A 13,003-nucleotide genomic window follows, 5' to 3' on the forward strand; every position below is an offset into this window, starting at 1 on the left:
ACTTTTTAATTTTTTTTTGTGCACGCTTTTCTATGCCTTTGTTTCTTATACACACGATATATATATATATAAGTACAACTATCTTATTCGCGAATTAGAACCTAACACACGGTGCGCGTAATTAAATTTTTTTTAAAAATTTTTAAATTTGGCCGGCTCACACTTTGACCACTTCGAGAAAGAATTTGAATTATTGATTTAATTAATTAAAGATTGTTAAAAATGAAAAATGAAATAAAAAAATGTGTATATACAACTCGATTGGAACCGTCTTCTTTTTTTTCTTTGTTTTGGCCCAACTGTTATGTTTACCGGAGCCTTACTACCCACGGCTACCGGTTCGCTCCAATTCCGCTTTCTGCAACAGTCTTGGGTATGTGGCTCTTATTGGTTTTGTATTAATGTTAGATACTGGATTTTTTGTCCAGACAGGGAACTGAAAACAATCCTCCTGTCTATGAACTTTTATTCGTTAATCGATGGTATATTTCCTTTTTAATTTTTTTTGTGTGGTTGTAAAAAAAAATTTTAATTGGTCAAACGGGTGTCTATCAACAGTTTATTTTAAACAAACAGCTTATTTTTCAAAAGAAAGAGATTTGAAATTTTCTTTTTCTTTCGGCCGACACTTTAACCATCAACATTTTGTGCTAAATTAGCAAATACCATTCAGCCAACCAGTTCTCTGGATACATTTGATGCAATATCATCCCCATTCTCCCAAAAGAATACCTATCACTCAGATATCTCACTGAGATTTCTCATCGATATCCCCGTTCTTACTCTCCGAACCTATCCTTAGCTCTAATTCCGACCTGCATTACCGACTCGTAATATCGTAACCCTTGATGTCATTTATGTCAGTTTGACAAGTCAAGAATTACGATCTTTTTTTTTTGTTTATATCGTCGGTCGTCGTCAATTCCTTTAATGTTTAACTCGTCGTCTTTTGAGTGTTTAATAAATAAAGAAAGTAAATAAATAAGGTCAATATGTAACACCCCGTTGAGGCGGTGCATGTGTCAAAAAATGCAACAACGCTTGTAAAACCCATCGTTTAACACCATCAATGGAACTTTTTAGGTCTTTAAAAATTCTTCCCGTAAGACATTTATATTTTTTTTTAAAGTTTTAAAAGTTGTTTTTTTTTAAAGAGCTGGATATTTGGAAAGTCCGATTTCCGACATACGAAGTCTTAGAATTAATTCCACCTTTATAGTAAAAATCCCATATTTACGACAAGCTACAGGAACTCCTATTCCATTGCTTCCTGCAAACTTTTTAACACGCTTCCTATAGAAGTTCGTAAAATAAGAAATATTGGCGCGTTTTTAAAAGAAATAAAGTTATAGCTTCTTGCCGTAGACCACCAAGAAATAGAAACTTTGCTTATGTATGTAACCAAATACGATTTGATTGCTGAAACTTAACTTAAATTTTTTTTTAATTTTCAAATTTATTCTTGCTTGTATTATTTTTATTTTTCTAATTCATAATTGTCAATGTATAATTCATATTAATATTTTTTCTTCCATTATATGTTTTGTAACCCCACACAAAATAAAATCGATGTGGCATCACCACTATTTTTTTTAAATAATTGTAACTAACTATTCTTATTATACAATGTTATTGTTATCTATGTCTATGTATTCGAGCGCATTATAGTATGAATTCATTAATAAGAATAAAGAAATTATTTATTTAACTATCTAAGCATCATTAACACGAACACATTTAAAAGCCGTATTTTTAAACACTTGGCCAGAAATACTTAAGCAAAAAGGTGTTGTGGCTGCTGCTGAAAGAGAAAAATGTGTTTAGAAAAACTAGTTATAAACAGTGACGTGCGGCAGTCCATTTGACTGGGTAGACACAAATTTTGATTCATTATTTCGCATTGTAAAAATGAATTAATAGTTATCTTATCTTCTATAGGTAGCATTGAAAACTTTACATTTGTATCATTTGAGAAATACTCAAAAATATCATCATTTCCTGAAAAATCCATTTTACAAATATGTATTGATTTACGCAATACAGGTTGGCAATCTCAAAAATTTACAACCTTAACTTGTCCTGTCAGAGTTCAATATCAGAATGAAATGAAAATAATTTAATTCACATGTAAGACGCAACGTCTTCCGACAGAGCTCAATATCGATAATTCGATTTTTTTTTTAAAACAAACCGATAGATTTTTCTAAATTCTTGCTAAAATTTGTGTTCTTAGTTTAGCATCTTTCAATATAAAAATATATAAAGGCTATCCCATCCCAGCTAGAACCGTTATTTTGTTTTTTAAGTTCTCTCAAGAACTAAACTATTTTTTTTTTGCCAAAAATATCATTTTTTTATTTTTAATTTAAAAACAAATATTATTTTTTTCGAAATTTGATTTCATGAAAATGGATTATTATTTTTTACAAAATTGAAATGCCAGTCGTCTAATAATAAGTGTTCAAAATTATATACCAAAAATATTATTAAACTAAAATTCAAAAACGATTTTCAAACGCAAATTAAAATTTTTTTTATTTTTTCTTGAGAAATCAAATGGCATTTACATGTTTGAAAACAAACTTTTTTGTAGGTTCATTTTAATTCAATACAGGAAATAGTTTTGCACAGACATTTTTGAATACATAAGCGAGTTCATGAGAACCAGTCGTGCATTTTATTTTTTTCTGTTTGTTAATGTTTTAAGTTGTGCCCTAGTCTTATTTTGGATTTGATTGTTTGTTTTCAATATGAAAAGATATTTTCAAGTTGTCCAAAAACAAAGATAAAAGGTTTGTTGATGTACTAAAATTGTATTACGATTACAATAACTATTTCTTGAAGAACTTGACCTTTGCAATAAAAACATCCTAAGGTCATTGATATGACCAACACGAGCCCAATCTTTGCTTTTTCGTTGCTAACAACCAAGATTTAATTTAAGAAATGTTATATTAACATATTGAAGTATATGATATGAAGCCCTAAATAATTACATTTTTTTTTCTACTTTTTTATTTAAAAATATGTACATATGTAGAATCATATGAAAAAGTTAATTTTTGAAATCTACTTCCATTTTTGTCAATCTACTTCACTTTTTTCCTAAAATCTACTTCCATTTTTCCTAAAATCTTTTTCCACTTGTTTGTTTTGAATTTACTTTCAAAACAAACAAGCGATTAGACAGATTCACTTATGTCTACTAGCTTCCATACAAAATCAGTTTTTGGGAATGATAAGCTAACCCTTTTCCCTTCATATAACTTTAAAGGGAAACAAAGACACTGTCTTCGTCTTTACTCGTGTCGTGCCATTCGTACTTTCGGTATTCGGTGTTCGTTCGGGAGGTTCGTTAATATAGAAGTCAGTCATATATGTAGAGCCAAGCTATCCATCATAGCATAGCATGATGTTGTTATATGTGAGGTAGTGATAAATAAAAGTAGAAATAGGTGTGAATGTAGATTGTAGATACACATATAAATGGGTTAGACAAAAAATGACAAGAAGTAGGTACTATGGGATAGGAAATATTATTCTTAATGAAATCAAAATAGGAATAAGTATAATTAGGTACAAATTTTTGTTTTTTTTCCATGCATATCATTTTTAAAGTTATGTATTTAGGTACTGTAGAGAGTAAAGTACTGTTTCAAATCTGAAGGGTAGACACTGTCTAAAACGTCTTATTGACGCACCGTCACTGGTTATAAACCAGTTATTCCATTCCTCGTCCTTCATTTGATACGTTGTTTTTGTATGGGGCTATGCCGTTGCGTCGTTCCGTTCATCGTTAGCTCGTCCCAGTGTTCATAGATCCATACCTGTGGAAAAAAAAAACTTAAGACTATAGAAGGTAAAGAAGAAGGAAAGAAAATGCTACTTAGCTTTGGCCTCGGGGATTCCTGCCACTCCCAGGTTAGGGTATTGTGTTTCCTTCCTTCCTACTGTAGATTCCTTGTTTTTTATGTTTTGGTCCGCACTCGTGCTTGTTTTTATACTTTTTTTGTTTATTGGAATTAAAATAATCACCCGGAGGCACTTGCGCCCAGAACAAAAATCGAAATACAATAAACAGGCTATCTGACGTCTGTCATAGCTGGTTGACAAGTTAGATTAACTAATGCTAACTGCTAGCTTTAGCCTATTATAGTTGGGCCTTAACTGGCTCTATCGCAATACGCAACCGGCGTCGGTAAGAGGAATCTTATGTATATAAAAAAGGTAGAAGCCGTTGAAACAGCTGACGGTAATTAATTTACATAAGATGGAATTGAATATGTATCGACCGATGTACACTCGGTCCGTACAGTAGTGCCTCAGGTGACTGCAACCAACTCAAATAGAAATAGTGGGCGGCAATCAGTTCGGAGGCATCGCAGAGAAAAGACGACCGAGCAAAAATATAAAAAAGGAAAAGGGAAGTCGGTTTATTAACCTAAATTAGTTAAAAAGAAAGGGGAAGTTTATTTCCAATTTATTATTTGTTGATAGTGAAGTTTAAACTGCGCGGGTGAGTTTGCTTGATATTAAAAGCAAATAAGTGTTAAGTGCTTTTTGTATACAAAAAGGTGGAAGAGCGAAGTCAGCTTACGACCGCGGGACATACCCGGCAGGAAGATCGGAGGAGTTCCCTATCCGGAAGTACCCGGGCTCTCAAGAGGATCCGATCTGTACCCTGAGGCTGACAGCGCGCAGGACTCCACTGATTGGCCTATGTATACATATATACAACCTTATTGGTCACCAGGATTAACTACTTTAAACCTTTTTTTTTGCCTTTTTTGTAAAAAAATAATATTTATATTTTTTTTGTCCTTATCATTTAGTTATTATATTCCTACATATTTATTTCAGTTTTTTTTAATTTTTTTTTATTACCTTTTTGTTTTTTCCTTGTTACATTCATTTATTTAAATATTTTTTTTTCCGTTATTTTTTTTCAAACTTATAGAAATTTGCGTTAGTGTTTTTTTTTTGTAATTTCTAAGTTTTATTGTGATAAGGAAATTTCAGCGATTTTTTTTTTGTTTGTTTATTTCGTTCAGGGAATAAGTCGCCGAACGTCGCCAGTGCGAAGAGGGGTTCCTCTTACCTCCCTCACGACGCAATATTTTGCATCCCCCTTTTTTATCCACCCGCAACTAGCTCTTTGTAGGTAGGGAATAAGGGTCCGATTAGGGATAACAAAAAAAAACTTATAAAAAACGCTTCAGATACGGGACGCTGGAGAAGCAAAGAATCGCCGCGTGGCTCCGGCGATTAAAGCTCCCGTTGTTGTTGTGTGGAACCTACGAAGAAATTTCCCTAAGTGTTTTGTTCTTTACTTCTTTGGGCGTTGTTTTACATATTATTGCTGTAATAAGGAATTTCAGTTAATAAAATAGTTAAGATTTTTTTGTATTAGTTTTTTTTTGTTGGTAGTGATTCCAATTTAATAATGGAAAAGGAAGTTATTTCCAGGGGCGTGCGGTATGGGTGACTTAATTTTAGGTTTGGCGGAAATGTAGCTCCACGGCAGCGAACTTTCCTGGGTCCGCTTTTGGGGTATCCAAAAACCAGGCCGAGTGGATTCCAGGAAGGGTGGGTAAAGGCCAGGCCGTGACGTCATCAGCGGCCGCCGAGAAAAGTGAATGAAGTGGTGGTAGTGCACAAGTAATTCTAAAATTTTCGGCATGATCTATGTTTTTATAAAGAGGTGAGTCCCGGATACGGTAGCAAGACCCCCCCAACATCCGACGAGCTCAGCCGTGCACCGCAAGCATGCCGCAGCTACCGTAACGGACTTTCCTTCCTCCACCCAATCCCTATCCTAGTTCTCATTCCAGAGTTACCTTCTTTGACCGAACCTAACCTACCCATACCTTCCCCATTTGCCTAAGGACAACTGGCACCCAACCTCGTTATGAGATAACTCCCATTCATTAGAGGGTGTCTTACTTCCATGCAAATGGTTCCCTACTCCCATACCAATGGCTCCCGATACCTTTTCTTCTTCCTTTTTCCTTTTCCTCTTTCTTCCTCCCAACCTCATTATAAAGAATAAAAATGAATATTTTTAATTTCTATTAACAATTAAAATTAAATAATTAATATGTATATCTTGCTTTGTTAAACATTTTCAAACATTCTTAACTATTGTAAGCCTTCACTTACAATAACATTGTAATCTTAATGTGAAATTGTCATTAATAAATACGAAATACGAAGTAGTGAGGCTGTTTTCTAGCTCTGGAATATTTGTTGAATCGAGTATATTATTGTATAAAGAAATAAGTCGGATTTTAGCTTCATTTGGTAAATTTTTTAACATTGGGCAATTTACACGATCTCTTCCAGGTGTTTTGCCTTTCACTTTGGTAAGGCACGTTTCAAATTCTATAAAAGAAATTGGTTCCTCAATTCGTCTAGCGGCAGTGTTAGTAGCGTGTCATGGCGAGGGGTTATTTAAAGTAAGAGTCTAGGTGTTATTGAATTCAGAGTGAAAGTTACGAGTCATTGGAGGAGGTCGATCAGGTTGGGGCAAAAACGTCACAGATATCACGATTTCCTGCCAGCACACGAATAGTTTGCCATATTTTGGAAGGAGAACAGTTGGACTTGATGGTGACGGTAAATTCTGCGAAACTTTGCATTCGATTTTTTGTATTGAATCAAATTAGGTTGAGTTGGCCTTTTTTGGAATTCTCTCTTATCTTTGCGAAGTGAAGAAAGTTTCGAGTTTCACCATGGGACTGTCCTCTTATTTTTATCTCGATGTGTAGGTTGAGTTTGAGGTATTGAAATATTAGCTGCTGATCGTATGGCTTTTAATATCAATGCAGCTTCCTTGTTAGTATTGGTTGGATTTTTATCTAGAAGATATTCGTTGGTTTTTTTCTGGAAAAGAGGCCAATTAGCATTGTTAGTTTTGAATTTTGGGCTATAAGTTTCATTGACGTATTTCAATAATAACCAAGGTGAATATTAGAAAGTGGTCACTATTGTGCAGATCATGTAAGGTTTTCCAGGAGGTGGGCGTGTGTTGAGAGGTGAGTCTATGAGCCATGCTTTTTTAATTGATTTTGTTTGTCTAATTGTTTCCTTATAATAGTTTTCGTTTTTGTGAGTGAAATCACTTCAAAAAATTAACCACCACCGGCGATTGCAAAGTAAATAAAAACACATATTTTAGATAACTAAGGTATAAAATATATTTATTTGCATTTCATTTTCTCTATTTGAATTCTCATTCTACTCAGTCATACTGATGTACCCTTTGTTTTGGTGTGTGAGTGTTTTTTTTTTTTAATTTAAAACATTTCCTTAAAAAAACATTGGGTTAAACATATTTAAAAACAGTTCATGTAAATGAGTTAAAAACGGGTAAAGCATTTAGCCTCCAGTTTTCACGCCATCGAAGTGATTGAAAATCTTGTAAATTTCTTCTGAAGGTTTCCTTCGATTCTAATAAACTTGGGTTGCTTGGGAAGTTTTCAAACCAAAATTTTAATTGATCTGCTAATTCACGGTGATTATCAAAAATAAATCCATTCTGACCATGGATCACTAATTCGTTCAAACTGAAAAGATTTTTCAAACATATAAACACATAAAATAGAGATATTTGTAACCTTACCATTTAAAATTTATCGCACAAACTGGTAAACCACATCCAAACATATCTACAACTTTCATTGGCAAATCCAAACCCGATGAACTCCAATGCAAACAAACACCCAAATCTGCTGACGCAACAGCTGTTGGATAGTCTTCAGTTTCAAGCCATGGTGTTATTATGGAAACTTTTGTCCATTTTAATTCGTTTATTTTTTCTATGTACTTATGTTTCTGTGGCCCTTTGCCAGTTATTATGCACAATAGTTCCGGATATAAACTAGGATTTTCTGTAGCTGTAACCTCATATTCTGCCAATTTTTAAAACCAGTTAAAAGAATTTTTCATGTAATAGAAACTTTTTAAAAGAATATCTTGCCTTCCAGTGCCCTCAATAGTATTCCAAAATCTTCATCTGGTGTCCAACTAGTACTCGATATTAAAATTGCTGTACGATTATTTTTGTAGAGGACTGTACCATTGCTGAATTTTTGAGTGAGTGCGGTAGATTCAATAACTCCATTTTCCTTAAAATCCGAACAGTTTTTTGGTAGAAACTGTGGATAATCTTTGGACAATTTCATAAACAGTTCGTGTTTCTTACTTAATTCAATTGGATGGAATTGAGAAGGCGGACGGTCATAGAGAACAACTGCTTGGCTTTTGAAAAAAGATAAATTCATGAAGATTATCGAATAAATTTAATAGCATTATTTTGATAAAATATTATTAAGTTGGCAATGAGGTAAATTATGAGTCGATTATGGTTTTTAAGTAGTAGAAAAATGAATAATAATAAAATCCTTAACAGTACCTAAAATATTCGACAGCAAAAAACAGTCTAATTTGCCTTGAATAATACCTCTTAACCAGTTTAGCAAATAATATTAATATCTACATATACAGTCTTATTTAAAAACGCTGTATAGAGCCTACATAAAGTTATGTAATCTCTATAATGCCTCTAAACGCAAAAATGCTATTTATAAAACTTATGCAAGGTTGCATAGTCCCATAATAAGCTAAACGCGTTTTGAGGTTGAATAGAGCCTACATAAGGAAATTGTTGTTGTTATTTCGTAAATGTCATTTTGATTTCTCTCCATTATTTAAATTCAAAAGAAAACAATAATGCCTTTCCAATTTAGCTCATTTATTAACGATTTTAATAATTTAAATCGCGTTTTACCAACTCCGAGAAGTCGGAAAGTTTATAAAAAAAGGTTCAACCCAATGAGCCTAAGAAATGAAGAATTTAAAAAAAAATATAGATTTTCAAAAAGGAATATAATAAAAATAATTGAAATTATCCGTTCGGATCTCAGCAGCGACAATAGAGGAGGCCACATACCCATAGATATCCAAGTAATGGCTGCAATAAGATATTGGGGACGGAACGAGGTAAGTTTGTACTAAATGTTCACACCAATTCGAAATCCGTACCATTTATGATTTGTTTATAGATTCAAGACGATGGAGCAGACATCCATGGATTTAGCCAACCTACGCTTTGCCAAATTTCCAAGCGAGTGGCAAGAGCATTAGCTACCAAAAGACCTTTGTTAATTAAAATGCCAACTTCTTTTTCGGACCAGATAAGAACTATGCACAAGTTCTCTCAAATACGGGAGTTTCCAAAGGTGGTTGGGGCCATTGACTGTATCCATATAAGGATCCCAAAAGTAGGTGGCCCATCAGGGCAGTACTATATTAACAGAAAAGGATACTACTCGCTGAATACGCAAGTAGTGTGCGACGCATCCCTTAAAATTAATGACATTGTTTGCCGCTGGAGAGGGAGCACTCATGAGTCACGAATTTTTAGGGAAAGCAGAATCAAACAACGATTTGATGATGGGGAGTTCAATGGTCGTCTGCTTGGGGATGGTGGGTACCCTTGTACTAATATCCTCTTTACCCCCGTTTTGAATCCTCGAACGGATTCTGAAATAAGATACAATATAGCTCACATAACTACTCGTAAGACGGTGGAAAGATGCTTTGGCGTCTGGAAGCAAAGATTCCGCATTTTGTTAACAGGTATGAGGTGCTCCTTAGAAAATGCCAAAACAACTATTATAGCCTTAGCAGTTCTTCATAACTTAATAACAAAATGGAAACGCTTTTTCTGATTTTTGATTTTTTTCTGATACAGCGAACCAAAAAAGAAGTTGTAAAAGTTGATTTTCTTTTATTAAAATGCAATTATCTATGAAGTAATTTGTAATAAAAAAAATTACCAAAAAATAGGGATTTTTTTAACCTCCAGATTAAGTCACACATTTTTTTAAATAAATTATTTTAATAATAAAAAAACAAATTCAATGAATTAAGTCCGTTTCATGAAACCAAAAAACAACTTGTACATTTCGTAGTTACAATACTGTATAGAACCGTTATCCAGTAGGCTTTATCAGATCATCTCTATTTTGATAGGTTTAGTTTTTTATGTTCCCAGAGTAATAATTTTTGTTAAAAATGTATAAGAGAAATACAAAAATAAACAAACTTCACTTGATATGAAAAAACTTATTTTTAAGTTGTGGGACGAAAAGAAAAGTCTAAGACAAATCGCCGATATTGTGAAAAGGCCACATTCCATAATTCAGTACGTTATTAATTCGTACAAAAAAAAACGAATTTCAAGACCAAGAACACTAAACAAACCAAGAGGCGTATAGTAAGGATCATAGACACACTATATAATGACACGACCAAATGAATTCCAATGTTCGCATTTTTACACATTTTCGATAGGAAAATACGAACATTGGAATTTATTCGGTCGTGTCATTGGAACAATAGTGTACCTACAGGAATGGGTTATACCTTCCTGGAATCCTTGAAGTGTGAGTAAAAACTTCGCATTCACACTTTTTAGTAAAAATCAAAAAAACTTGTAAGAACACGTCCAAGTGAGTTCCGATGTTCGCATTTTCCTATCGAAAATGTGTAAAAATGCGAACATTGGAATTCATTTGGTCGTGTTATTGGAACAATAGTGTACCTACAGGAATGGTTTATACCTTCCTGGAATCCTTGAAGTGTGAGTAAAAACTTCGCATTCACACTTTTTAGTAAAAATTAAAAAAACTTGTAAGAACACGTCCAAGTGAGTTCCGATGTTCGTATTTTCCTATTAAAAATGTTTAAGCATTTTTTCATTAATTTTTTTTTCGGCTGACTCGGAGTTAATAAAACACTATTAATTCCCTGACTGTATAGTGCATCACTGTCTGTCAATACCCTGTTTCCTTCCTGGGACGCTTATGGCTCAATTGCTGTTCGTCTCTCCTTTTCCAATACATATCCCTCCCTTCAACTTCCCAATTGGGCTGGATCTAAGGTGTTATACGACCCGTGCCGATGATCAGCCAGGCTGAGGGCCCAATTTCTAAAAATAGCTCAGTCGATAACGGAGTATCCGGATACCAGGCGACCTCCGGATTAGCTAGCCTTATCTGTGTAAGCGAATCTCTGCACAGATGGACCCCCCTTTTACTTCGCCTACTCGTGGGAATCCAAATGTACAAACTAAAACAAAAACTAAAACAAAAACAAAAAACAAACCCAAAACAAAATCGTCAAACCGGTGCCGGTACTCCAGCTACACCGGGCGGCAGTTCGGCGGCAACGTTGGCTGTCGTTGCACCTGTGCCTAACATCGGAGAAGGGATTGTGCCTAGTCACTGCCCTTCTTCGTGTGCAGTACAGGTTCTATCCACACCGGGCGGCAGTTCGGCGGCAACGTCGGCTGTCGTTACTCCTGTGCCAAACACCGGAAAAGGGCTTGTGCCAAGTCACTGCCCTTTTTCCGGTATGGCAAAGGATGTATCAACGACTAAAACGCTTTCTCAAGTCGGTAGTGGAAAGTTCGTGAAAAATGATCCTTCCACTACCAAAGAGAGTAAACCTCTCCAGAATGCTCCTAGGAGCTCCTATAAACAACGGCGCTATGCGATGAGGATTCTAAAATCCTCTGGTTCATCACTGGGGGATGGAAGTAATCCCATCCTTAGCAAGAGGCAGGAGTGGGCTAAATCCATTCTGGATAAAACCAGTCACCATGACTCCACGTCAAAACGACAAAGATCTTTGGAGGAGCCCACTCCCGTCCCTAAAAAGCCCAAAGTGCAAAACACCAGCACTCCTAACATGGCCAGAGTACCACTCACTAAACCTTTCAGTGATGTACTCAAAGAGCCTAAAAAGATCATAGTAGCGGTCATTGATAGGAGCAATATTGATGGCACGATTACTTCTGACCGTTGGCAGATGGTGAAACTGGGGCTCTCGGCTGGCTTTCTCAAAGTCATGAGAGAGCATCCGGGTCCACCACCAGTAACAAGCGATTGGGGTTGGCATCAAGGTCATGTCAAACTCATCGCTTGTAACGATCAGAGGACGCGCGATCTATATACGCTTGCTGTCGGCATGCTGGGCGAAGTCTGGCCAGGCGCAAAACTCGAGGTCGTTGCAAAGGAAGATATTTCTTGCAGGCCGAGAGCTCGCGCATGGATCCCGATAGAACCCTCTTGTCCAGATGACATTAGCGCAATGATCAGGATCAGCAACCCGAACCTCCCTTGTCACGACTGGAAGATCGCGAAACTGGAGGAGCCAAAGGGTCTTTATAGAAGTGCGATTATCGTAATCAATAAAGACTCTGTGGCTTCTCTGGCGCGAGATAAGGGCGTGATAAGATACGGCTTCGAGTCAGTCACGCTCCGCGTATATAAAAAAGATGAGGCAGACGCTTCATGCGAGCCTCCACAACCTCCTTCGAAGGCTGTGTCGCAAGACGTAGTAAGTCCCATTGCTGCTATCACCTTCCCATCCTTGGATGTTGTTGATGATCTACCTGGGCCCTCTTCTGTCGCAGTACAGTCTTCTTCCGAAGCTGTGCAGCAAGACGTGGTGGGTCCCAGTGCTATTATCACCCTCCCATTCTTGGATGTGGATAAAAATGTGGCGGGCCCCTCTTCTGTCGCAGCACAGTCTTCTCCCAAAAACGTCAAAGGTTTATCCCTAATGGAGACCGACGACTCAATCGACAAAGCTCTTCCCAGTGAGGAAGAAGATGAACTATTAGGTTCCTCTTCGTCTGATCTGGATGAGCTGGATTTAACAGTGGTGGAGGTTGATCTGCCTATTTGTAGCCAAAATGCTGCAAATACTACAGATTAACCTCCAACACTCTAAAACGGCTTCGGCCTCCCTTCTTCTCCGCCTGACAAAAACTGGAGAAGATGTCGTTCTCATCCAAGAACCTTGGATTGTGAAATCCCTAGTTCGAGGATTGAGAACTCCTGGCTACTACGTACTATATGTAACAGGAAAAGGTAACCCAAGGTCCTGCATACTAGTAAAACGTAATCTAAATGTATTTTTACTCCCCCATTTC

At 36.0% G+C, this 13,003-nt stretch overlaps 1 protein-coding gene across 1 annotated transcript in view; it reads right to left on the reverse strand.

The window, feature by feature from the left end:
• Positions 1-7,171: 7,171 nt before the first annotated feature.
• Positions 7,172-13,003, reverse strand: part of LOC129940676 (chitobiosyldiphosphodolichol beta-mannosyltransferase) — a 28,466-nt gene continuing 22,634 nt past the window's right edge. Inside the window, exons 2-4 of the mRNA XM_056049084.1 lie at positions 7,979-8,259; positions 7,622-7,910; positions 7,172-7,565 (exon numbers count right to left, since the gene is read on the reverse strand). Of these exons, the coding sequence (XP_055905059.1) occupies positions 7,346-7,565; positions 7,622-7,910; positions 7,979-8,259 (790 nt within the window). The 3' untranslated portion in view covers positions 7,172-7,345. The remainder of the gene's footprint in view (positions 7,566-7,621; positions 7,911-7,978; positions 8,260-13,003) is intronic.

This window comes from Eupeodes corollae, chromosome 1 (genome assembly GCF_945859685.1).
Source record: "Eupeodes corollae chromosome 1, idEupCoro1.1, whole genome shotgun sequence".
Taxonomy (NCBI): Eukaryota; Metazoa; Arthropoda; class Insecta; order Diptera; family Syrphidae; genus Eupeodes; species Eupeodes corollae.